Source organism: Leuciscus leuciscus (assembly GCF_965113295.1).
Source record: "Leuciscus leuciscus genome assembly, chromosome: 2".
Taxonomy (NCBI): domain Eukaryota; kingdom Metazoa; phylum Chordata; class Actinopteri; order Cypriniformes; family Leuciscidae; genus Leuciscus; species Leuciscus leuciscus.
The window spans coordinates 36343239-36370964 of record NC_138726.1 but is presented as its reverse complement, the minus strand read 5'-3'; the positions used below and the strand labels follow the sequence as shown (position 1 = coordinate 36370964).

The 27726-nt window shown below is 37.6% G+C and overlaps 1 protein-coding gene across 1 annotated transcript in view; it reads left to right on the top strand.

Annotated features, from left to right (window-relative positions):
• The window catches only part of tox3 (TOX high mobility group box family member 3), a 53919-nt gene extending 35761 nt beyond the window's left edge, over window positions 1-18158 (top strand). The window contains exons 2-7 of the mRNA XM_082161159.1: window positions 336-398; window positions 7079-7327; window positions 13678-13941; window positions 14063-14290; window positions 14585-14665; window positions 15650-18158. Coding sequence (XP_082017285.1) covers window positions 336-398; window positions 7079-7327; window positions 13678-13941; window positions 14063-14290; window positions 14585-14665; window positions 15650-16408 — 1644 coding nt within the window. The 3' untranslated portion in view covers window positions 16409-18158. The remainder of the gene's footprint in view (window positions 1-335; window positions 399-7078; window positions 7328-13677; window positions 13942-14062; window positions 14291-14584; window positions 14666-15649) is intronic.
• The last annotated feature ends 9568 nt before the right edge of the window (window positions 18159-27726 follow it).

The following is a 27726-nucleotide window of genomic DNA, read 5'->3' as shown; positions in this document are numbered from 1 at the left end:
AATCAACAGCAGTTTTTACCTACTTATATAGGTTTACTAAAATATTTTATTACATGAAAATGCAACACAAATACTTGTAAAAAATTTGTAAGACACAAATTGAATGATTCTGTTGAATGAATGATTCAAAGATTTATCAGACTGCCCCGAATAAAGTCGACTCCCCAAACCCAACTCAGAATCAAATAATTGGTTCATTTTGAATTCATCTCCCATCCCCACTATTTTGTGCATAAAACAAAATTCATTGCTATATTGTGACTGAAGAATACAACTACAGTGAATTAGAGAGAGGTGCAACTGAAATGACTAATCTATTCTCGTTTCTTTTGCAGTTTGGGAATAACAACAACTACATGAACATGGCTGATGCCAATGGAGCCCTGCTAGCAGGAGATGTGAGTACATTGTTGAAGATAACCTTTACATTTCTATGGATGGTAAACCATTGTTAGTTCATGCCCAGCAGTATTATTCTGGAATCACTAAACAGTCATTTCCATGTCTAACCATTTATTGTTTCAAAACAAAGTCAATTCATTTAGCATGCTTGCCTCTCTCTACGTTCAAATGAAGTGATTAATTTCAGCGGCAGGTGTACAGCTGCCGCATTTACATAAAACATGATTAGCTCCCTACATGCCTTCCTGAACTGCTTTGGGATTTTCCACACCCCAAACCCTTAAAGCTTAGAGCTGGTTACGCCAGCAGCTACGTGTTAATACACATACTATGTTATAATCTGACTGAATGATTCCTCCAGTGGAGCTAATATGTTTACCAGCGTTAACAGTGCAAACAGCTCAGTACTGACCAGAGGTTGAGGAGCACTGGGGGCACTGAGCGTTGAGATGGGATTAGGGCCACTTTTGCAGGGGGATATTCCACGTTTTCACATCCTGCTGGTATGCTCCAGGTGACGGCTAAAGGAGCATGCATGTAAACACCTGTCCCCATGATCATTTAAAGATACCATCAAGCTAGAAAAGGAAAGAAAAGTGGCACCTCTCACAAAAGTCACTCTTTCTCCATAATTTTTTATCCTCTGTCAGTGAGTCTGACACTGATACTGCAAATCACAGGTTGTGTATCTCAGGCTGGCCCTACTATCTGTGTGTGATTCAGGTGCTTTACAGTACGTGTTGTCACTCACTGTTACACTCACTGTTGCCACTGCCTGATTTCCATCACATTTCCAATGCAAATCTCCTTCTCACAATCTCAACGGCATCAATAGTCTCATGCTGGCTAAGCAAAGATAATGCCTGTAAACATGAAGTACGTTTGTTGCACATTTGTTGGTAACGATGGGTTTGCGTGGGCCTCTCGCTTCATTTTCATTTTAAGTTCAGGTGGTCACAGACAGTTGTACCCACATTTGATGGAGTCGGTTGCAATCTCCATAAATTCTTCTGATAAAAGTGTTCCTTTGCTGTGGCCAAGCTCCAAGTTGGCACCTGCAGTGGAAGTAGGGCTGTCGAGTGTTGACGGAAAAGTTCCCCTAGTTGAAATTTTCCATAAGAAATAATGTTTCCTCCTTCGCACTGCAGCTGGTATTATGACACATGACACAATGAAATTAGAAGCATTAATATTTAAATTCCTCTTTCCCATACCTGAAATATGTGTAGGGGGTTGGAAGGAGGATATTGTTTCTTGTAACTCAAGCTGAAGAGAAATTAAAGGGACTTTACCCTAGTGAGTGCTGTAATTTCACAGTGTGATGGGTTTTCCATGAGCTTTAGCTCTTTCATTAATCTGCTTAATATGTCATCTTTAGGCGAGAGAGAGAGAGACCAGGAGAGAGGGGCTAAATATCTCTGAGCCTGACACTCTGCACTTTGTATACAGACCTGAATATACTGTATATAACATTCGTTTTAATGTAAATCAGGTCTACATCATCCTGTTAGATTTTTAAATAGACCTTTGACGATAAATACTATAAATTTAACCAAATTTTTTTTGGGAGTAAATAATGGCAGCTATGTGGTTGCCAGAAATTCACTGTAAAAAAAAAAAAAAAAAAGTGACAGTGTAATATATTACAGGATGGAATAACTTCACAACTTAGAATTGTATATTTCATTAAGTGATAGAATCTTAATGTACCAATCTACTTGAACTTCCAAAATCTGCTTTCTGCATTAATATGATAATACAGGTGGGGACAGGCCTGTCCATAAAACACTTTATCTACTTCAAAATTGCATGTTTAATTCAGGATTACTTCAATCTGTTTCTTTGCTATTTTTTTATTTTAATTTTAATTTATTTTTTGGGTGAAATTTACCAGCATTTTTTGAGTGAAAATTGTTCCTACACTAAACTCTTTTCAGTGCTGGGTAACACATAAACACAAACTTAAAACATTCAATAAACATGCTAAATAACCGAAAATATAACACAAAATACCCTAATGTACATTACTGATTACATAAATGAGAAAAAAACAAACATGATGCCATGGGAATGTAGGGTCTTCTGGGAATGTAATTTGACTGTTTTTCTCTATGAATTTCATGGTTAAAAAACCCCATAAATTGGCAGTATTTACAGTAAAATTGCATAGTTTTCACATTACATAGTTAGATAACTTACAGTTAACCAATTAACAAGTTTTACTGTTGCATTTTTAGTATTTTCCTGTAAAAATGTATCAATAATTAATCAATAATTCATAAACATTGATCAAGAAATATAAATAATATTTCATACATGATAATGTAAACCACATTATCTTTCGCATTGTAATGCTACATGATATGGAAACCATATATCACAGTGCTTGATAAGGTGACCTCTTCCTTCCTGCTGTTGAACTGAAACTGATACGGCCATATTCAATTCCACTTAGTAATATCACTTATCACACACAATCTCATTACACACACATGTAATCACTACTGTATATGTAGAAATGGATTTGGAATGGCTGCTATTGGACTCTTAGAGTCTTTGCCACTGTCATCTGAGGAGAGCTTTTCTCTCTGCTGAGTTGATATTAGGAGCTTTGCTCTATCGATCCTTCTAACCATCATGCTCAGTAATTGTGATTCACTGCCTTTTAACAACTGCTGCTTATGTCTCTGCTGAATCAGTTTACTAAATCTACAAAGTGAAAGGGGTTATTGCTTCATAATCGGTGCTATTGTTTTACCTTGGCTATCTGACTTAAGCGTATTAGGGTTGATGGATGCGGCCTATGATAACTTTAGTTAATACTACAATAAGTAAATCCACTAGCTAATTACTCTTCAACAGCGATGACATAGAAATATGCAATATTCTATAGATGGCTGCACACTTGTTTCTCTGACGCATAACGTCTATAGAAGCACACAGCTGAAACAGTGCTGGAAGATCATCACTCAAACCAGGATCTTATTACTAGCTGTCTATTCTATGTACTTTTAAGATTTTGTTATTTTGTTTACACATGTAAGTAGTTCATATGTTCATTAAAATCACTTGTTTTTGGAGTGTTTTTTGGACCCTTTGCACCATTAATTATGTTTCGAAATAAACGGCTAGCCTTCCTAATCCATCGCACAGCTTGATGACATTAATACATAAAGAGTACATAACTACGGTGCGCTTTCTTCTTTTTTTCCTCGTGTGTCTGCTGCACGTTTTGCACATGAGCCGCTTACACCTTAAAACTACACACTCCACTGATGACCTTGCTTAATCGACCATCAATAAGTTTTATTGATTAAATTATTATCAACAATTAATCAATAGTCTATTAATCATTAGCAGTCCTAATATACACATTCCAAACTCAGACCTCTCTGGGTGTTTTCACACCAAGTTTGTTTCAACTGTCTCTTCAACGGTTTGCATAACTTTAATGTGATTGGTTCAAATGAAAGCAAATAATATTTGCCTCCTCATCCTACATAATATTTAAAAATACATAAATAACCTTTACATGTTAGTATATTCAAAGGAAATAATGGCAAGCAAAGGAGAAGATGATCTGCTTAATTTATGTCTGTGGAGATTAAATAATAATAAACACCCCTGTAAACTCCACACAGATTCTCAAAGGTCATCATTCAGCTTTTTGCACAAATGAAGGCTTGAGGGTTGGACCTCATTGCAATGCCAGGTAAAGTGAGGAAATTATAGCAGAAATATTACTCCTATTGTGTTCTGTGCACGGATGATGTATGTATAACCTGAGGCTGTCTGTAAATTAAAATCAATCCTGAATAATCTCATGATGTTTTTGTAATAAACATGATTAATTTATCACAATTGGGTTTGCAGAAATTTGCCTCCAAACATATATTCATATAAAGTGTAGTGTGTGTTCTGTTTTACTGGAATCATATTCTTATTTTAAGCTATAAACTATATGATCATGTTTTATTATCAAGCCTAAAGATCAATATTTGTTTTTATTGTTTTATTGTTTGGTGTGTTGAAAAACTGCACCTTTTAAGTGGACCAACAAGTGAACCGAATGAAAATGAACCTGCTGGTACTTGCATTTACACTGAAATTCAAAGTAATGACAGATTTAGTCAACTTAGGGTTAAAAGTTTATTTTATTATTTTTATTTTTTTAAATGAGATGTTTAGTTCACTTTAGAAATTAGTTTGTTTGATTGACATTTTCTCATATAAGTGTCATGCAAGTCAAACCGATCCAAGATCACTTATGTAAAAAAATAACTGTGAACACACTTAAAAACAGCACTTTCTGAAGATTTACACAAATTAACCACTGACCTGATCTTTCAACACACACACAAACAAACACTCTCCAGTGACCTACCACCTCATCCCGCAACACCAGCCTAACACTGACAGCTGACAGCTTCTGTACGTCAGACATAATACAACCACATCTCAATTCTCATTCTCATTTACACACTACACAGTCACACACACACCACCTCACTGTCTCTGAGAGCAGATGCTAATTTAATCTCTGCCTTCTCTCTCTCTTGTCTCATTGTGTTCAGTCAGGTATTCAGTGTTTTGTTTTGTTATTTGTAAAGGTCAGTGTCATTTTAGTTATGCTCTGATGTGAAAAAGATGAAAAAGGGACTATATGTACCTCACATTTGATCTTTGAATGTCGCATCAGATCTTACAGCACAGCTGTGTGTTGTTGGGACATTTAGGTCGGGTCTCTCTCTCTCTCTCTCTCTCTCTCTCTCTCTCTCTCTCTCTCTCTCTCTCTCTCTCTCTCTCTCTCTCTCTCTCTCTCTCTCTCACACTTTTTTTTTTCTCTGCGGTATTGTACTGTGAAAACATGCTGGCACTGCAGGTCTTATTCATAGATAAAGGTCATGAAGTAAAGTAAATGAAAAGAGCACCACTCTCTTCCTCTCTCTGTGTTCTCTGCTTTGCTATCATTCATTCCCTCCCATTTGATCAATCTTGTATTTATTTTTTTATTTAGTTCCTCTCTCTTCCTCTATTTTACTTCCCTATTGGCCCTTAAATTCAGTGTCCGTGATGTCCTGTGATCACTGCCATGTGCATGATATTCGAAGCGTTCTTCTCTCATGACACAATTTTTATTATTTATGCCTCAACGCCGCTGTTTTGATTAACACACTGTTAACTGCTGCAATGCCACAGGGAGGGAAAATGAGTTTGTAGCTTGTGTGTTAATGGAGAATTGGGAAACAGAGCTGTGCTGGCCACTAATGGCTTTAGTTGGAGGTAATGTGAACATGTGTTAGGCACTGCAAGCCCCTGGCTCTCTCTATGACAAAACACACCACTGCCTTTACAAGATCTGCTGCTCACAGCTTTGGAAAAAATGCTGCAAGTTAAATGCTGGAATGGAGCCACATAAAAAATGAAAATAAGAGGGAGAGGTGACAGGAAAAGAAGGGGTGGGGGGGTGGTCAGGTGTTGCCTACACTGAGAGGACCAAATGTCCTTGTAAGGACGCCTGAAAGTACCTACATTGTGACCAGCCAACGGCCTATAAGGAAAAGGGCTTAGTAAATGTACTAAATAATGTCTAAATTTAAATCTAAAATACAAAAAGGTTTTTGTAAGGGTTTAGTTTAGGTGTAGGGGATTAAAAATATAATTAGCTCAATGTAAAAAAAATAAAAATAGAAGTTCTGGAAAGACTCACTGTAGTGTGTGGGACTTTCACTAAAATGAGAAAAGCATTTCTATAATCAAAAAATAAATACTGTTGGCATATTCCCTGTGCACATAATTCGTTTACAAAAGAGAAGTAAAAAACTGGAAAGAAAAAGGTTGAGAATGATGAAGGACATGAAAGACAAGATATAAAGTGACAGCAGGAAGAAAGACAAACAGCTTCAGAGGATGAATGATGTGTTGACATGTTATGTTTTTTTCGAGGTAGTGAAGGAAACTCATTGAGAGTATTAAAGTGAAGATGGAGAACAAGATTGAACATGAAACTAGAGGTTCTGAATACAAACAGAGAGAGAGAGAGAGAGAGAGAGAGAGAGAGAGAGAGAGAGAGAGAGAAATGGAGGTCATTGAATTCCTAGATGAGGAGGAGCCAGAGCAGGTTGTCAACATAAGCAAATTAAGTGTGACGATAATGTAATTCACAGGCAGAGGGATTTGGTCGTTTGATGAACAGAATTGTTGGTGCAACTGAGAAGAACAAAATGTGACACTTCTGGACAGCTAAAATAATCTGTGTGAATATTCTCTAAATCCATCACTCCCTGCACTCCCTTTCTCCTCCAGCCAACATCATCCAGCTCGGATTAAGCGGCTTTAATTTTGTCCTCCTGCTAGTGTGATGATAGCACAATATTGCATTTCAGAGTCAGACATCTTGTTTTTCACACCCTGTTTAATGGAAAATGTAATGGGTTGAGTCTGAATGAACAGTTTCTTGTACAAGTATCAAATAGGTGTTCTTATCTCTTCTTCTCTGGTCAACATATTTCACATCTCTGAGATTAAATGTTTTCATTTTATAAGAAATCAGTAGGTTTTGTTTAATTGAATTACAGTGGTTCTTCTTTTTAACAGTATTAAGAATTTGTGTGATTTCAGGATTTCAACTGTGTCCAAATTTTGTGCAAAAATAATTCCTTTGTCTTTTCCTTAGACATTTCATACTCCGAGTCTTGGTGACGAAGAGTTTGAAATACCCCCCATCACCCCTCCACCTGAGACCGAGCCTGGTATGGGCCTCCAGGAGGTGGACTCACCTTTCCCCAGGCTACCTGACCACCCCAACTCTCAGCGAGGGTCATTCACCCCGCAGTTCCCACCCCAGAGCCTGGAGCTGCCCTCGATCACCATCTCCAGAAACATGATGGAGCAGGAAGGACAAATCAACAATGGACATCCAGGGGTAAGTGTCTGGTTATTTGCTTGGGCATCTTAAAAATCGTATTGTTTACAGATGTTGAAGGCAGTTGTTATACAAAGGCAACGAATTCCACAAAATAAATTTCCACATCATCATTCACTGGCAGTTACATTTAGATTTTAGCTTCACCTGTATTTATGTGCAGATTTAAATCCAGGTAGTTTTCCTCCTCTAAATGCAAATAAGTTTGCCAAAGGTGTTATGCGCAAAACAAATCAAGGTGCCTGATGTTACGTGTCAGTGTTTTAAAACTAGTTTGTAGACAAAGCCTTAAAGGGATAGTTCACCCATAAATAAAAATCATTTCATGTCATTTTCTATGGAATGTAAAAGATAATATCATGGCCACTTTTTCCATTTTAATGAAAGTGAATGAGGTCTGGTTCTCTCAAGCTCCAACATGGAGGAAAAAAACACACACACATACACCATAAAAATATCATTTTGAACAAGTGTTCTCTCTATGACTCAAGCGCTTTAAATTCCAAAGCTCTTCCTAAGCTTTGAAGGAACAGACTGAATTTAAGTCATTATTCACTGACAATCTTGACATCCCCTCTTGTTCTCCTTGGTAAGTTCATTGATGAGTTCATCATCGGTTCTCAGGTTCATCTCACAGACTCTATGATCTGGTAGTAATGGTTAACAGATCACTGGATTAGAAAATTATCATTAATTAACTTCAGTTTTGGTTTGTTCATCACACAAAGCTATAATAGTATGGCTTCAGAAGACTTTGAATACAGTGCACGAGTTTTGTGTTACTTTAATTGTATTATTTTTTTTTTTACCTTAAAGATTGAAAGCTCCTATACTCATTTATTATAACTTTGTGGAAAAGAGCGACCAGTATATTCTTTCAAATAAAAATGTTTGTGCTCCATGGAAGAAAAAATGTCATACGTACTTAGAACGACATGAGGAGTAGAAAATGATGACAGAACGCTTATTTTTGAAAAGACAGCATACTTTCTAACAGACAGTAGATGCAATAAAATTGGTCTGCTCGGCTGAATATATTTATACTTTAACCTTGTGTCACGCTGATGACTAACATGTATGGTAAAATAAAGGTGTGCAAGCATTTGTGTCATAATAATCATGTGTTATGGTCAAGCTTTTATAGCTGTTAATTCCGGTAGAGAAATGGGTCCTAAATGCCATAGACATGGATTCACCAATAAGGGAACATTGAAAATGCCATGGCTAGAATAGATATATTAAAAGTGCTAAAATAGAAATTAAATCACTATCAGAGAAATTTGAATACGTAAAAGGACAAAAAAGTGACATTAGCCAGCAAATAATGTGTGGCAGGCTTTTGATTTTTTAAATTCTGTATAAGTCCTCACTCTCCATAAACATACAGTGGTATATGTATACGTGGGATAATATATCTTTATTTACATTCCAATATAGATAGGCACCATCAAATTTTATTGCTCCTTTTTTGGCCATCCATGCTGCTGGCAAGTAAAATAATTGCAGCTTTTAAAATATCTGTGCTGCATAAGTGACTGCCGGAAGGCTTTTTGCCTAAAGAATTTTCATTTCATGGTCAGTTAAGCTCGTATGCATCTAAAAAAAAAAAAAAACGGAACCTTGACACAATTACAACACGGCCTGTTCTCACTGCGCTGTGAAGGGATTAGATTTGATTCTCCAACATTATTCCTCTTTAGCAGCTCTTTCTGTGGACAGTGGTTCTGATTGTGTCGGGACTATATTAGCGGGTTTGGGGGAGAATGAGGGCACTCTGCTCTGTGCCTGGTGGCATTGTGACCGTCCCTCCGATTCTTCTCTATCGCTCATCACTCATTGTCCTCCTCAAAGACTCTGTCTCTCTCCTCTTAATGGAATTGATCTCAGTTTGTCCTCCTCTCTGGGACTGGTACAGACAGTGCCGTGCCTTTGACTCCATGCCTCACATTTATAAAGGACTCAGTAAGGGCTAGCAGAAGTTAGCACTGTAGCCTCTAACGTTGTCCTTCAGTCATTTTGATGCGTTTCAGAATTATAATTTTACACCTAATGCAGGAAGACTGACCAATAAGTACAACTTGGGGTCCAATTTATGTAATATTTAAAACAGATGGGCAGCAAGGGAATAAAAGAAGAATGTATGTCAGGAGAATTTACACATTACCTCAAAAATCCATTCCAACTCAACTAAAGAGCAACTTCTATGCCCTTTGTGTTTCTACACTGAAGCCAACTATTCCTCTAATTCTTTCCCTCTAATGCTCCACGTATGTCAGGCGAAATTAGCCGCAGATGCTGCTGGCCGAACCCAACTCTGCAAAATCCATTTCTCAGCTGTGAAGAAGTCTGGCAGGATTCAGAATTTGAAGTCATTATTTATTTAATCTATTCTCCTAACAAGCTCCTGCATCTCGTTTGAGTCTCGTTGGAATCTGGGTTCTGACTGGATCTCGGAGTAGACAGAAACTGATGAAGAAGCAAATTATTTGATCACCTATTTAGACTTAAGTTCAGAGGAGATATTCTTGGAGGTTGTGCAGAGCAGGTTTAGCATTCCCATTTTGTTCTTGGAAGTCATCTTTTTTAAACACTGGCAGAAACAGTTAACTCCGTTTGCTGACATTATTTTGTTATGCATACATTTGATACATTGCAATACAATGCATTGTTCTGTGCATTAGTGTTTTGTAAAGACTGTAAATGAATGTATGATTTATATGTATGCATGTGTGAATATAAGTAAATAGTTAACAGTGAATCAAAAAATATAATTATGGTCTATTGAAATGGCAGTGTATTTGTATAAAGCAGGTGTAAGATTCAGAGCACTCAACAATGATAGAGCTTTAAAACATGATCCCTCACAAACCGATGAGGATCTGACTGCTGTGTCTGTGAATAAAATGGAAAATATGACCAGTGTTGCAGAAACTATATTTTTCTTCTCCTCCAACACCAAACACACAGACACACACGCTCACACTTTCCTCTCTCCCCCACTCTTTCTCTTTACACTTTTCTGTTATCTTATCTCCAAGCTGAGTAGTTGTGACATCAGTTGTACATCAATCTCTGAAAGTGGATTTTTTTTTTCTTCCCCTTCACCTTCATGTTGTTCTTTTTCTTCTTTTTCTTCTTTTTTCTGTCAGACAGCCATTGTGACATATTGGGCCAGTAAGAAATGAAAGATATTCATGCAGGCATGCAATACTTGTAATGAAGTCTTAGCCTGACCTTCTGTGTGATTGATTCTGTAATTTAGTTTTCTCAGCCAGTACTTGAAATGAAATGAAATCATGTTGAACAAGTTTTAAATACCCATAGTGCAACGGGAGAGATGGAGGGAGGGAAGAGGAAAGGAAAAGAGATGAGAGAGAAGAGAAGAGGGGAAGGTTGTAGACTACTCCTTTTTTTTTAAGGCATTGGAACAATGTTTTGGGCCATTTTTTTAGAGGGGGCAATTCGTACAGGGTGTATTGAGCATGAACAGTAGTTGAGCTGTATGAAACGAGAGAATGTGTGTGTGTTTTGAGAGAAGAGAGTAAGTAGGTGGAGGAGAAATACGAGTAGAAAACAATTTATCTTCACGCTACCATGGTCTCTGCAAGCATTCAAAATTCCATTTTCTTATTTTTTTTTTTTCTCGAGGAGCCAGTAATGCAGGTGCCCATAAATGGTTGAAAAATAAAGCAGCATGTTGGTAAAGGTTCCAGTGCAGCTGTGAATATGTGCTGGGGGCTGATAAACTATTCATAATAGAACTGACCTTTTCACACTGGCCAAACTTGTAAGATTCATCCTTATAATTACCATATAGATGATTTTACTCCTTTTTCTGTTATGGAACATTTCCAAGAGCTCCACAGAAAGATTGAATGAAAATTGAACTTGTTAACATTCTTTTCAGCATGGAACAGCTCATACCAAGCTGCTTTTAATAAACTCTCCAATTCCTTTCCCACCCCCCACAGAATCCTGAGGCCAGTATCTTAAAGAGCAGACCCGATACTCTCAGCCATTGACACGGCATCTTCAGATTCTTATCCCGATCTTCTGAAAGCAGTATTGGTTATTTTATGGTTATGAACACATGCTGGAAAAAGAATTTTCTTTCAAAAAAATTCTTGACTGTTTAGTTGCGGTTTCTGCTTTTGATGAAAGGGGTGAGGATACGATTGGAGGCAGAACCAAACGGTCATCCATCAAACGTCTCAGTGTGTTGGACAAGAGGCTCGTTGTATGGTCTAGCTGTTTGGTCAGCATCTCTTTTTGGCACCTTTTAATGTCGGAATCTTTTGTGCCTGCTGTAAAGTATGTTGGGGAATAAAGATATGAGGAGGAAAAAGGTTATTTTTTGCTGGAATACAGTCAGCCGAGATGGGCTGATTGCTGGAATAATAGCAACATTTGCACAAGCACACGCAAACACACAGAGGAGAGGATAGGGCACATCTGGCCTCTTTTCTCTTCAGATAAGAAGTTATTTACAGATTTATGAAGACTATCAAAAGCATCTGTGTAGATGTGAGCTGTGTGTCAGCAGACAATGTTCCAATCAAAATGCAAATGGAGGGTGTGCAGCAGGGACATAAATAAAAAGATTGGATACTGACTCACTCATTTTACCAGCTAAACCACTCTGACAGCAGAAATCACATTTCTTTCATTGCCTACAAAGGCTGCTATTAGCGAAAGCTGACTGCTGTTTGTGCTAGTTTAGTTTGAATGGTCCATCCATCGTTCTTTCTTTTCCATGTACCGATTATACGCATAAATATCTATTTTACACAAAATCATCTCGTGTTTTTCATTTTCATCAGATAATGTTGTCAAATCATTAAATGCTTCAAGATAAATCACAGCCTTTTTTCAGAATTCACATCTGTTCTGCTTTGTGCTACCGGATCAAAGTGCTCCTGGAACTAAAGACCAGTTCTGAGAGTTTCTTAGACCTCATTCACCAACATAGAGTAAAATCAAATGAGTAAGTGGGCATATGGTTGTCTGACGATTGACGAATGTTGCACGTTCAAATCATTGATCATGTCGATGTATTCACATGGGGGAGAAAGCCAGAACACAGAGACTTTGATAAATATGAGCCCTCAAATGCTGCCTTACATCTCTGTGATTCTCTCCGCTCTTTACATTACTGACACATAGAGAAGGCTGTAGTAATTTCAGGGCATCGGTGGCTGTTAGAGTGAAAGTGTTAGACACAGATGGTCATGACTAATGAACACAGTAGACAGGTCTGACACAAAGACTGCTGCTGGCTCTGCATTCTAGCAATGAAACTAATGCAAATACTGTTTTGGCAAGGGTGTAATTGTGTCATTTATTCAATGATTTTTTTTTTTTTTTTTTTTTTTTTTTTTACCAATCTCTTTTACTTGATACTACTTTTGCAGTATGTTTCTTCTAAAAACAATAATACAACAGTGCATATTTTCCAGGATTTGATGTTGAAAACAGCTCTTGTTTTGTAGATTGTTTTTTTTTTTTTTGATAAGGCACAGATTTGATATAAAGCTGTGTGTGCCCAGGGAATTAATACAAAGAGAATGTAATCTGTGTGTGAGGGAAGGTGTTAGAATATTGTACTAAGGGAGAGGGTTCAGCAGGTCTGGCCAATAAGGCCAGGTGCACTGCTTTATGATGTGTTGACACATACAGATATTGAGTTTTGAGTCTCTGAATACCAGATGGAGAGAAAGGAAAGGAATTGATGTAGAATGAAAAAATGAACAAAGGAGATCAAATGAACTCATGGTTTTCTCAAGCTGTTTGAGTTGATTTTGCTCTGTAATCTGGTTGCTTTTGGAGACTGTCAAATGCTATAATTTTACCCTCTGTTCGGTCAAACGCATCAGGCTCCTGCATACCCTACCCTGTTTTGGTCAATAACTGACAAATGGCCAATTTGTCTAAAGCTTTTATTATTCACAATCTGCAACTTTTCACAATATTGTGATAATTATTACAATTTAAAATAACTTGTCTTTAAGTATAATGTATCATTCAGTGGCACATGATCATTCAGAAATCATTCTAATATGCTGCTTTGGTGCTCAAGAAACATTTCTTATTTTTATCAGTGTTGAAAATAGTGCTTCTTAATATTTTTATGCAAACTGTGATAAGTTTTGTTTCAGGATTCTCTGATGAATAGAAAGTTCAATAGAACAGCATTTATTTTAAATACAAATATGTTGTAGCAATATTTTGTAACCATAACTTTTGATCAAATCAATGCATCCTTGCTGAATAAAATATAAAGTTCTGTCAAAGAAAAAAAAATCTTGACACCAAATATCTAAAAATGTTTTTGTTGTCTGTTTGCTCTGCAGACTATTGGTCAAAGCCACCTCCGTCAGTACCCTCCAAACCCCACCATGGTGATGCGCTCCATCATTAGCATGCACAACCCCAATGGCATGATGTCACAAAACCAGCTTACCACCATCAACCAGTCCCAGATCAACACTCAACTGGGGCTTAATATGACTGGATCAAACATTGCTCACACGTCCCCGTCCCCACCCGCCAGCAAATCGGCCACACCCTCTCCATCCAGCTCTATTAACGAAGACGATCCAGAGGAAGGAAACAGGGTGAGTGCCATTAAATCCATGCAATGTTTTATGCAATGTTTTTATGCAGTGTTTTCACCATAACGTTTAAATCAACATCCAAATAGCGAGATTTTATAATAAGTTGCCCTCTCTCTGTCAGGTGATTGGTGAAAAACGTCCCGCCCCTGACACAGGTAAGAAGCCGAAGACGCCCAAGAAAAAGAAAAAGAAGGATCCTAATGAGCCCCAGAAGCCAGTGTCTGCATACGCCCTGTTCTTCAGAGACACCCAGGCGGCCATTAAAGGCCAGAACCCTAACGCCACGTTTGGAGAGGTGTCCAAGATAGTAGCTTCTATGTGGGATGGACTGGGAGAGGAGCAGAAACAGGTATCAAACTGTTGTCCTGCGTAATAACCTCGTGATGTGCTGTAAATCGAGCCGTCTGTCTGTCTTTTTTCTTGAGTTAGAATAACAAATGTTCTTAATTTCTACTCAAATTTTTGCACAGAATGATTCATGTCAGGTGTTTCAACAGACTGCTTGATATTTCACCCTTCTTTAGTTTTTTATTACCGGCTAAGATGAAGCCTGCAGGCTCTCCCTGTTGTGAAACGCATGCTTTCCAGTCAATGTTCCGCTAATTATCTGTTTACAACACCTCATGTATTCTGTTCTTCACAGGTTTACAAAAGCAAAACAGAAGCAGCAAAGAAGGAGTATCTGAAAGCTCTTGCAGCGTACCGTGCTAGCCTTGTGTCAAAGGTGAAGATGTTTTCTGTTTAAACAGCTCTCTGTCTGTCTGTTTTTCTTTCCTTCTCTCAGTCTACCTCTCACTGTTTCCTTAATTTTTTCTCCATTCATCCTGTTTTCTATTATATTTCTGTTTACCAGTATGTTAATAATAGTTCAGCTCACTTCCAGGCTCAATGACTTTCATCTTGAGTCCTTAACCACTTTTAAAAGATAAGACCTTCTGCACAGTAAACTTTTCAAAGAAAGCACCAAATGTAGAACTGCTGAAAGCTGAAAAGTGGTTGAAAAGAGCGGTTGTTCTATGTCTAGGAGCAGTGTTTATTCCTTTGTGCATTAGTTAACATCCATTGATTTGCACGAATTGAATTTCTAAAAACCAACTGGAAAGGATTTAAATATGATTTTTCTACACACAGAATTCTCTTGCATACTTAAATGTGTCTGTGAATGTGTTTGTTCCATCACACTAGAGGTGTAAAAATAGCATTAAATACAGCTAACAAATTAGAATGAGGTATTCTTATGATCCATCATACCTCATTAACTCGCTGGCGGCCGGGAACATTTACATATTTGTTGCTTCTTGTAAAAAATGTAAATCATTTTACACACAGTTTAGCACTACTGTTGTTCATGTATGTTAAAGTCTAAGCATCTCAAGAACTGAATATTTATGACACCACCCTCACATTGCTCTCGATTCAGCAGTTGAGTAAATCTATTAAGCCTTTTTATTTTTATTTTTTAGAAACTCCAAACTGTCATTTTTCTTATTTTCAGTGTGCAAGTCTTTTCCTAGGCTACTAAATAATATAAATCCCTTTCTTGGCAAGTTCTTTAGATCACTGAATCTAAGACAGCAGCAATTTTCTCTGAACAGCTTTTTCTGTCGAGTCAGTCACCAGATCAGCACTAATAAAGGAGAGGGCACTACAAAAGAAAGAATCTGTTGAGTACCAGAATTCATCTGACCGATCTCTATTTCTGTCTCAGGCTGCCGCAGAGTCAGCGGAGGCCCAGACGATTCGCTCGGTGCAGCAGACTCTCGCCTCCACTAGCCTGTCGCCAGGGCTCGTGATGCCTTCACCTCTATCCCAGCACCCCTCAATGTCTGCCGCTGCACAGGCGCTCCAGCAGGCCCTGCCTCGAGCCATCGCCCCAAAACCTCTGCAAATGCGCGTCGGCGGCAGCCAGATTGTCACCTCGGTCACGGTAGCACACCAGAACATGACGCCCGGCGGCGTTCAGTCACAGCTGCTGGGGCAGATGGGAGCGGGTGGTCCGCAGTCGGGCGTGTCGTCACAATTGAGTCCACCAATGCAATCCCGGCACACTTCCATGCAGCAGCAGATGCAGCAGCAGCAGATGCAGCAGCACTTGCAGCACCATCAATTGCAGCAGCAGCAAATGCACCACCAGCAGATTCAGCAGCAAATGCAGCAGCAGCATTTCCAGCATCACCTGCAGCAGCAGCTTCAGCAGCACCACATGCAACATCAGCATCAACAGATGCAGCAGCAGCAGCAGCAACAGCAGCAAATGCAAATGCAGCACATGCAGCAGATGCAGCATATGCATCCGCATCAAATGCAGCAGCATCTCCCTCAGTCGCAGTGTTCGCCCGTGCAGCACTCGCCCGGCACGCCGCACTCGGCCTCTCTCGGCAGCCCGCCACCCCCTCCCGCTCCCCAGCCTCACCCCTCGCAGGTACAGGCTCACGCGCAGGTCCTGTCGCAAGTGAGCATCTACTGAACCAAAAGCCCTCGGACCTGCAGTTGCGACTCCACGAGAAAGGCAGAAGGAAGTTGTTATTGAAAAGCATCATTACAAGGTTGCTTTTTTTAAGTTGCACTTAAGAAGTGTGTAAAAAAATATGAATGTTATACAAAGAACTGTCCTTTGTTCTAGATGGATATAAGATACGTTTTAAAAGGACAAAGCTTCTTAGCTGGATTTTTTGTCTATAAGATAGGCTGAGCTACCGGGAGGTCTGTTCATAGACTTGAGTGCCCAGTAGTCATTTGTATGTATATTTAGTTCATTGGGGGGTTTTCTCTCTCTGTTGTGGAGTTTAAACTCTGTTGAAGCATGATGACATGGGAAGAACATTTAGAGACGATCACAAAAACACCTGATTGGTTTATTTAACAGCTTTATTTATGAGGTTGGATTCGCTCTCACCACCAGACAATATGAAAGAATGAATGGGGACTTCAGAAAGAAGGCACTGCATCACAGAAGGGATAGAGATGAACTGAACAATGCACAGGTACTAAACTGGTCATCAGAGACATGCTGAATGGCTCTTGCACTGTCCGGCCAGTGTATCGTCAAGTCTACCTTCTCTTCTTCCCTTTTCCATCATTCTCCTTGGCATTCCTACGGATGAAACTGTTTAACAGTCACTGTCGGGAAGCTCTCAATCAGCTCACCCTGCTTTTAGAACCACGTGGTGTTTGACACATCTCATACTGTTATCAAACAAGAAAATATGTAAAACACAGAGTTTTGCTGGACTATTTGACACGCTTCCATAGATCATTTCTGTCATCACGTCTCTAAACACTTTTTTTGACCTGCTGTATGTGTTCTGAGGAAAGTGGAGAGAAAGTTCTTGGAGTTGCTCTTCTCCTCTAGCCAAAACCCTCAAAACTCTAATTCACTTCAACAGTAGTAACAGCACTCCAAAAATCATTCTTCTCTGTAATTATCTTTACCTCAGAAATGTAATTGAATAAGTTATGTTTTTTTTCTTTCTTTTGTGTAATGAAAACACATGGCTAAATGACTGAATTTAGGCTGTTGGTTTACTGAGTAGGGTATTTGTATTACATAATACCCTACACTTCACAACAAGGACAGTTAAACAGGAATCTTATCAGACGTTTTTTACTATCATAGAAAGGACATGGAAGTATTTTGTGCCAGCTGTAAAAGAATCAGTGGTAAGATAAAAGAAAATGAAGTTGTACATTTTTCATACCTCTTGTTGTAAAGTTTTAATATGTGAGACTTTAAATGCAGATGCTGGCAAGCTGACCTGTCACCTGCTTTATCTCATAGTACTCTTTTCTACTTTTTTATGAGTTACAGTAGCAGCAAATCATTTGTTTGTATTTTTTGCTTACATTTCAAAATTAATTGTTTTTAAAAACCTGACAGTAAAACAAATACAGTTGATGTCATTTGGAAACTCCACCTGCTTTTAAACGTCATCAATGTCATTTATTAAATTCTATTTTTGCCACCCAAAAACACATTTAAAAGAGGCATTCCTTCATCATCATCATCATCATCAATATTATACTAGCCATAATTTTGTATTATATTGTCTCTCTGTTTGCAATTAAAATAATCAAAAATATTTATTTCAAGGAACTGATTCATTTCAAAGATTATATTAGCCATACTTTTGTATAAAATATTTCCTCAATGTGTCCTTGTTAGTTCTGAAAGATTTCAAATAAAGACATCAGTACTTAAAATATTCTGTTTATTTCGGATACACAGGTGTATATTTTTCTTGTACCAACTCAACTCAAACAGATATTTGATTCTATTTCTTTCTACAAATGTTTGAAGTGTTGGTGTGTCTATGTATGTTTCTGTTATGCCAGAGTCATTAAGATGGGCATTCACATCAACCTCCTTTTCCACAGCGTTTCACAGTTTAATGACCCCTGAGCCCCCAGACACAAATATTTGTAGGGGGAAGGTAGGATTTAAAAAAAGGCTAATTATCATAAATGCACAATAAGCGCGTGAGGACAGTGCTGACCGGTGCTGGTATTTTACACGCTATGCCAGACAGAAGGGAAGGAATCTGTGCCTGCGCATGTCTTGTTCCACATTAATAGAATTCTCAATCTGTATTTTGTACCCAATTAGTTAATTTTGAGAATGCTTGTGCTATTTGCATGAGAGAGGCTGCCGTGATTGGCTCTCGAGTCGGGTTTTGTGTCACAGAGAAGCCCACACTCTCACTCTTTGATTAATTGCAGCATCTGTTCTGTCAGAGGGTGTAGTGGAGAGGTCTGCAGGAAAACTGCAAATAAGTGCTGGCAACAGTCTTAAAGCGCCTATGATGAAATGAAAATTAAAAACAGCGAGTACCCCACATGCCCTGAATTTCAATAGCAAGAAGTGGGGAGAGAGAAGGAGGGAGAGAGTGAAGATTGCTAAGCATAGAATGTAAGGGTGGTGTCCATGGCGACCAAACACATCCTTTAAAAACAGCCGGTAATGAGGGGCCGGGAAATAGCGCTTATTATTCCGAACAGTCTCATGGAGGGCAGCATCAATAATGCATGCAGTACCTTGTTATTTGGTAAACCTTGTTATCCGCATGGTCTCAGTGAGGATAAATATCTCGCAACAAGGTTTGGAACTCTGACACACCCCATGAATGAATAAATAAAGGTTTGCAGATATTTTCAAAACTTGTATTATATGTCTTAATAACAGCGGATGATGTTGGCACACCAGTGATTATAAATCCAATTGTGTGCCGTTTCAGGGACAGAATGAAAACTGATCTAGACCTCATTTAAATTCAATCAATGCTTCATAATCTTGTGAAAATGTCAATGTTTTAAAATGTAGCATAAAATGTGTATTTTTCCCCAAATAGTGCCATTTAAATGCTTGAAGGAATAGTTCACCTAAAAATTATAATTCTGTCATCATTTACTCACTCTCATGTCATCCCAAACCTATATGACATTCTTTCTTTTATGGAACACAAAAAATATGTAAGAATAATTTTTCAACAGTTGTGTCCATAATATTGTCTTCTGTGTTCCACAAACGAACACAGACGCACAGCTTTAAAACAACATAAGGGTGAGTAAATGACAGAAATTAGATTTTTGGGTGAACTATCCCTTTCAGTAAAATGTTAAAACATTCATCAAAGCAAACATAAATTCCACCTCGACTGGAATTACCCTAAAGTAGAGCTTATGACTATCTATAGAATCTAGTTCAAACCACAGTCACATGATTGCACAGTAGTGTTATTACATATAACCTAATATTCCACTGTAATTCATCACGTGTGTGTTTTTCTCAAATACTTGTGGAGAATTGTTTTGTCCCAATGAGGAAAACGGCTTATAATCATACTAGGTGATGCTTTTTGAGAATGTAAAAATGCAGAAAGTTCATTTTTTGTTTGTTTTTGTGATGGGTATGGTTAGAGGATAGAAAATACAGTTTGTACAGTATAAAAATAATTATGTCCATGGAAAGTCCCCATAAAACATGAAAACCCAACGTGTGTGTGCGCGCATACATATGCATGCATTTTAATTTAGCTTATGTTAAAGAAGAAGATAGTAGAAAAGGTCATATGCATTGTGAATGTCCCATTTTTGTAATATCAATCAATGATTGATTAGCTATCTTTCATTACCCTGCTGTCTACGCAGATACAATGTGCGCTGTGTGACAAAAGGTCTGTGGCCTGAGGCTGAGACCGTGACCTCAGTGCCAGTTTCCATCAGAGCAGGAAGAGAAATGACCCTCATTTATATTATTATATTGCATTTAAGATGGATTATACTTTCTACCAAATTCAAAGCTGAACGGCTGCTGTTGTGAAGAGACTTATTTTAGTTAGCAATCAAGTATTAGCTACCTCACTACATTATGCAAATTTGAATGAAACGTTTGTGATCAGTAATTTAAGGTAATCATTAATACAGCAAATTTGAATAAAATGTTTGTGATCAGTAATTTAAGGTAATCATTAATACAGCTTCTTGGTTTCTGATAAAGTAATCGCTGATAGAGCAGCTAAATGACAGATGGTGAGTTTCTAGTTGCAGACATCATTTGTGTAGCTTAGCAACAATAACCAAATAGGGTAGAACTTGAATAGGGCAAAGGTCATCTCCAGCCACAGAACATCAGTAACACTGTCCAGTAGGCCATGCAGTTTGCCCCTCCATTAACAAAACAAACCCCTTCCCACCCAGCTCCCAAAGCACACATGCAACCTTTGACCTGACTTCAGACACACCTGCATGGCCTTGCAGTGAGTGAAGTGTTTCGCTGACTAGCTTTGGGCAAGACCCAGCTTTTGTTTGCACAATGTTGACCTCTCAGTCAGAGAGAGAGGGAGAAGTTTCTTTAGGTGCTGTTGACCTGCTGGTGATGCTGTGAACTTTTGTATGAAAGATTCCCCAGACTGAATGAATGTCTGAGGCAAAGTAAAGAACTTGACTTTCAAGACTGTTTTTAATTTGTCTTTTATTTGCTTTTCTTTAAGGCAAAATTTCAGAAAATTTCAGTGGTGCATATATGTAATATTTATATAATGAATGGTTTGCTATTTAAATTAAACTTTAAAACTCTACAGTATTCTATAAAAGTAATATACTATCAAGTACTATTTTTTTCCTTTAAAATCTACTATTGTGTTCAAAATGTTTAAGTGTGTACTTTGATCCAGTGATATTTTTAGTATTAACTATATACTATTATAGTATTTATTAATATTTAGAATTTTATATTTTAAGTTTTAGTAATCTTATTTGATTTTGTCATTGTAGTTTTTTTAAAGCATGTATTTGTTTGTTACCATGTTTTACAGAGTCTTTCTTTAGAATGATGCTTCTTTCCACAAAATATTTTCCATTGTTCCCACAATTAGTTGTATAGTTGTTAGACTTGATAGTGAGATGAGCATCAATTGTTTACTTAGTACAATTACAGTAACACTTTATCTAAAAGTAAATCTTTATTTAAGTAAAGCTAACACTTTATCAAAGCAATAGCAACGCAGAGCCTATTTCTCCCAAGTACATCAAATGGGCTTCTAGCTGTTCCCATAGCAGCCCTCTCAGCTCTGGCAGAAAGAGCAGAACAGCACTAAATTGAAGTTTAAATTCCCAGAAAATAGTTTTCGCTAACGCAGGATACTTATATGCACTTATTAATGTCAAGTGAGATTATTCTGTTGAGCTATATTTCACGCCTCCACTGCAATGATGAATACAATGAAACCCTCAATATTTTAACTTCAGCATGTTCATTTTACAAAAATGTCTTACATTTTATGAACTTGCTGAATTTAAGGGAGTGAGGATCATTTCAAATTCTATTCATTGTTCACCAAGGCTACAATAATTGTAAAGTGCTGTCTTTGAATATACTGAGGTTATGTTTGCTTAGAGCAGTTCAGCACTCCAAAAGACGTTTTTTTTTTTTCTTAACTCATAAATATTCCATCGACTGAGTCACTTTTTATGGGTTAGATGAATAAAAAAAGACTGTATTTCCTATTTCCTTTTAATTCCTACAAACAACACAGCATGGCTAAAGTCAAGAAATGCTGTGAGATCTTCCCAAACTACTTCATTCCTTGACCACTCTCAGTGTCCAACTCTGAGAGTTAAAGGTCATCAAACAAACAATCCTGGTTCAAAATCACTGGGGTGAACAAGCCCACAAATACGACTCGGTTTCACCTTGCAGGCAGTAAAAGGCCAGCAGTTTTAAACAGGAAATTTCCAAACATACAGTCAGTATTTTCGAGGCCAACACAACCAGTGTGATTTTGGTATTCAGAAACAGTTTGCACATTGATGGAATTTTTTTCTGCGCTAATGTTACTGTTACATTTATTTAATGTTCAGGTAGAGATTCATTTTTAAATTGCATTGTGAGCTGTCATTGACTGAGGAACATTTGCTTTGTTGTGACAGAACTAAACTTTGTAGCTGACAGATGTCTCTGGGAGTGAGAGAGAGAGTTGAGATTTCACTCCGTCTCCTCCACTTGCAGAATATAAAACCATATATTGTTTCCCCTGAGTTGCCTCTTTCCAATTCCTCTTCAGTATTCTATGGACTTTGTGTTCTTTGGAGAAACCTGACTCTCTGAAATTGCTTTTTATTGTGACTTACTTAGGCTGTTAATGTAAGCTATTACTGAGCTCACATGTTACTATAGCAACAAAGCTGATAAAGTGTACTGGGAGACCAAAGTGATAGATTACATGTGCATGGAATGTCATATCCAATAACTCAAACTTACTATACGGCACATTATTCCAGTGGTCTGAGAGAAATCAATAAATGTGGACACAACCCAACAAGCCATGCTCCATCTCTCTCCATCTCTCTCCATCTCTCTCTCTCTCTCTCTCTCTCTCTCTCTCTCTCTCTCTCTCTCTCTCTCTCTCTCTCTCTCTCCCCCTCTCTGTCTAATTATGTACGACAGTAAGGAAGCCGTAGCAGATCAGGCCATGTTTCTATGATGTCTGTGCGGAGCTACAAGGGGCAGGTGCTGTACAGACACCATTCAGAGAGACTCTATTCAGCTCCTCTCCTCCGTTTCTCCATTCATGCAGGGCAAAACGCCATCTGCTCCTGTTGTGCCTGGAGCTCTCACAGCTGACCAAAAAAACCCACCCCAACAGCTGTTGCCAAACAAAAGCCAAACAATGGGGGCAGAGAAAGGTTACACACAAGTTTGAAAGAGAGAGAAAGAGGGTGAGAGGGAGGGAAGGGTGGAAATGCATTGCTCCAATGAAAGGGGAGTCCTAAACAAATCTTTAACAGATTATGAGGAGGAATGCTCTTTTCAATGGGTGCAGTAGAAACTGTTAAATATGAGATGGTAAATCTTGCCTCTTGTCTCTATGAACTTAGTGGACTCCATTACGGCTGTCAAATGGAGAAAGAGGAAACGGCATTCATGGTTAGTCTTTTGAAGTCCCTGGTAAGTCAGACTAATGACAACAAGAGCGGTGAGAATGAGAATTCATGTTTCAATATTAACCAGTATAGGATGCCTAAAAACATACATGCTTGTAAAATCACGTTTTACATTTTTAGTATATTTGACCATAATAATACAGAGTAATAAATAATACAAATACATCCACCCTACAGAGGATAAGCGGTATATGCTATGGAGAATACATGGAAGGATGGTGATTTCAATTCCACTTAACTATTCCATTGACTATTATTTTTGTACATTTAAGAAAAAAAATTATACTCGGCCCTAATTATATACTAAACAAAAATACTAAATACCAAACATCATGAAAATCATTCAACTTTGTAATTTTTTTTTAATGTAAACTCAATAAGAACCGGATCTAAATTTGTCACCTGAATAAGAAAACCAGAACTGGATTCTAGCCAAGTTGACACAAAATCAATGGTGTCTCTGCCCATGCACATAGACAATGAGTTGTACACTCAGTCAAACATCAGAAGGATTGATGACATTCAGTAGCATCCTGTTGCAACAAAGTTAGAGAGACTTATGTTAAATATGACCCTGGACCACAAAATCAGTCTTATGGGTCAATCTTTTTTTAAATTGAGATTTATACATCATCTGAAAGCTGAATAAATAAGCTTTCCATTGATGTATGGTTTGTTAGGATAGGACAATATTTGGCAGAGATACAACTATTTGGTAATCTGGAATCTGAGGGTGCAAAAATATCTAAATATTGGAAAAATCGCCTTTAAATTTGTCCATTTATGTTGGTGATTTTGCTGCATTCACTCACAAAAATATTTTATATATATATATTTATGGTAGGAAATTTACAAAATATCTTCATGGATCATGATCTTTACTTAATATCCTAATGATTTTTGGCATAAAATAAAAATAGATAATTTTGACCCATACAATGTTTTGTTGGCTATTGCCACAAATATAGCCTACCCGTGCGACTTATTACTGGTTTTATGGCCCAGGGTCACAAATGTGTTCTTTATTCAGTCATCAAAGATTCAATTATTGTTGTGCAGAAAAAATATAGTTACACTGTTACACACATCAGGTCGTTAGTGAATCTATACAATTTTTACAAAAAATGTATGGGAACACAGGCTTTCTTTTATAATTTGATTATCTATTTCTTGTTATATTGTGTATAATGAATTGATTGAGGAATACTAAGGTTGATGTCTAACTTAAAAAAATGAATGAGGAGGAGGGTATGGTGAATGAGGTCCCGTGTCACTAAAGATCCGAGGTATGCATAAAAGGGTTAAATGAAATAAAAGTACCATCAAAATTGCCCTAGATATTTGAAATGTGTTTTTATTATTATTATTGCCATTCTTATTATTATTATTGCCATTCTTATTCATTTTATCCGAGAATGCACAGAAACCTGACCAAGTAAACAACTGTACCCTTACCCTAGGTTAGGAGGGTCCAAAAATATGTTCTCCAGGAGAAAACTTTTGCAAAAACAACAATTGTTCAAATACATTTTGATAGAAGCATTTTTAAATTTGATCATCTACCGTTTATAAGCATGTGGTAAATATTGGCTAATGCATCACATTTACCGCTGTTCATGGATATTCTCTGGTGAAATCCAGTTATTTCAATAGGAATCCACTTGATCTGGAATTTCGCATGAGGACAGAAGATTTCCCCACGCAGAATTTTGCATCGGGTTCAGTTGGTCATGCTAATTTGTTGCGTTGATCAACAGAAAGGTGCTTGGTTTGAAAGTGACAACTCACTCAGAAGTGTTGGTAAGCGTGGTGATTTTGCATGACCAACTTGATCCTGTTGTAAAATCTATGTGGAAAAAAATATTTTGCATGAAACATTTGGATTAAAGCAGCGTTTTCATCCCACGTGTTCAAGAGAACAGAAACATCACTTCCTGGGAAACTGCCGCAAAATATCTGTTATAAAAATGGAATTTGCTGCAATCGGGGAAGCCAGTGTGGCTCTTTCTCACTGTCACCATAGTGATGTAAGAACTATTTAATCTCTACTTTCCACAAAAGCACCTACTATGCACAAGTGGGTCTTCTTATTCATCACTGTTTTGCAGTTTATCAGAAACAAAGTGACACACACACACAAAATGAATAATGATAATAATATAATAATATATAATATTAATAATAATAACAATAATGCATTTTGAAATTTATATTATACACTACATTCAATAATAAAGTAAATAAATGTTGTTGGGAAGAAGAGTGAGTGAGTGAGTGAGTGAGTGAGTGAGTGAGTGAGTGAGTGAGTGAGTGAGTGAGTGAGTGAAATGATAGAGAGAGTAAAGTGATGATGGTCTATAAGCCAAATGTTAGCTGTACTCTTCTACTTCTATATACATAAGAGGCAAATACTCACAGAACATCACTCAGAATCCTACTTAACAAATCCAGCCAATGATGGATTAAGTGAAGTTGTTTGGTTTGGTCAGAGTGTAAGCTGAATTCCAGATGAAGGTGTAGACAGCAAGACTGCATAAAGACACATCAACTTAATCCTAATCCTGTTTCAAAACAGTATGGAATTTCATGAAAAAGAATATGTATTTATGTCAAATAAATTCTATTGAACCTGAGAAAAAAAGTATGAGATATTTTATGGGTTTCAAGAATGTAATGGTGCGGTGTGGATAAAACATGACTTCCGAATAACACCATTATTACATAATGCATTTTTACTTAGTGTTGATTTGTCAAAGTTAGTTTCAAATATGAGTGGAAATGATCTTAAAATGATGAACACTTTTAACATCTCTGCTCTTCAAACAGACAATCTCTGCATTTATTCTGAAAGGTTGAGGCAGCTCTGCAAAGCTGAAGCAGCATAAATAAGATTCATGCATATTAAATGAGTTTTAATCAAAATCAGTTCTCCATTGTTTTTCTATGCTTCGACCACCCCAGTGATGTGTGAGTGTGAGTGTGTGAATGCGTGTTTATGTATGTTGCCCTGGCTCTGAGACTGGTTTATTATGTTCATGGTTCCATTCAATTTGTCATGTGTTTGACTGTGTTGATGAGGCTACGGAGGTGCTGGGACTATTTATCACACAGCTCCTAATGCACTAATTCTGTGTTCATGATCTTCAGAGGGTTCATCCATCAACATCAGGTTGACAGAACCCCTCCCCCACCCCTTGTCCCAAACCCCGCCTCCCACAAGAGCCGTCTGTAAACATATGGGCCTCATTTTTTCATCGGTGTCCTAAATTTCACACAATCACTCCATCTTATGAATCTAAACAAGCTGGATAGGACGTTTGATAAATGGCATAAAAACATGTACCAGACTACACAGACTAAATGCCTTTAGTTATTAAATAAATTATTTCTTTGAATATACAAAGAAAAGCACTGAAAAACTAAATAGACATTCCAAATAAAGCCAAATAAATACACACACACACACACACACACACACACATTGAATTTCCATGTTTTATGGGGACTTTACAGACATAATGATTTTTATACTGTGCAAACTGTATATTCTAATTCAAAACAGCTTAAAAATCATAGTAAGTGATTTTTGAAAACCTAAAAATGCTATATATATATATATCAGGGGAGTGAGGTTTACTTGCACAGCTCTTACTAGATGGTCTCTGTTTATATATATATATATATATATATATATACACACATATATACATATATACATATATAAAACGGAGGCCAGATAGTAAGAGCTGTGCAAGTAAACCTCACTCCCCTGATCTCAAGAGGCGCTCTAGCAACTGACGCTAGAGACTGCGGTCTTTAGCCTCCTAGATAGGGCGTCCGCCTCCCACACAGGAGACCTGGGTTTGAGGTGTGCACAGAGTGGGGAGAGTAGGACCTGAGAGGGTTGTATTGGTGCCGTGACCCGGATGGGAGTGAGGTTTAAGGGGGTGAGTGTAGAACCTGAGGGGGTATAAATATAAATATAAAAATATATATATATATATATATATATAGAGAGAGAGAGAGAGAGAGAGAGAGAGAGAGAGAGAGAGAGAGAGAGAGAAGATACAGATAAATCAATCACTTCTAAATCTAGTGACCTCAGTTATTTGTTTAACTGGTTTAATGTGCATTAAACATCCAAGCAGGTCTTAATAAATAATGCATAGTTTGGTTTATAAGTACGGATAATGTTTTAGATAATTATGATATTGTATATGTGAATGTACTGGTTCTATCTCCTTTCCCTCCCAGCTGTGCTATGCACAATAATGAGTTCTAAGCAATCAAAACACAATTAGAACAGTTTGTAATTAATAATGGATGCTGATAATGATGGTATTAAAC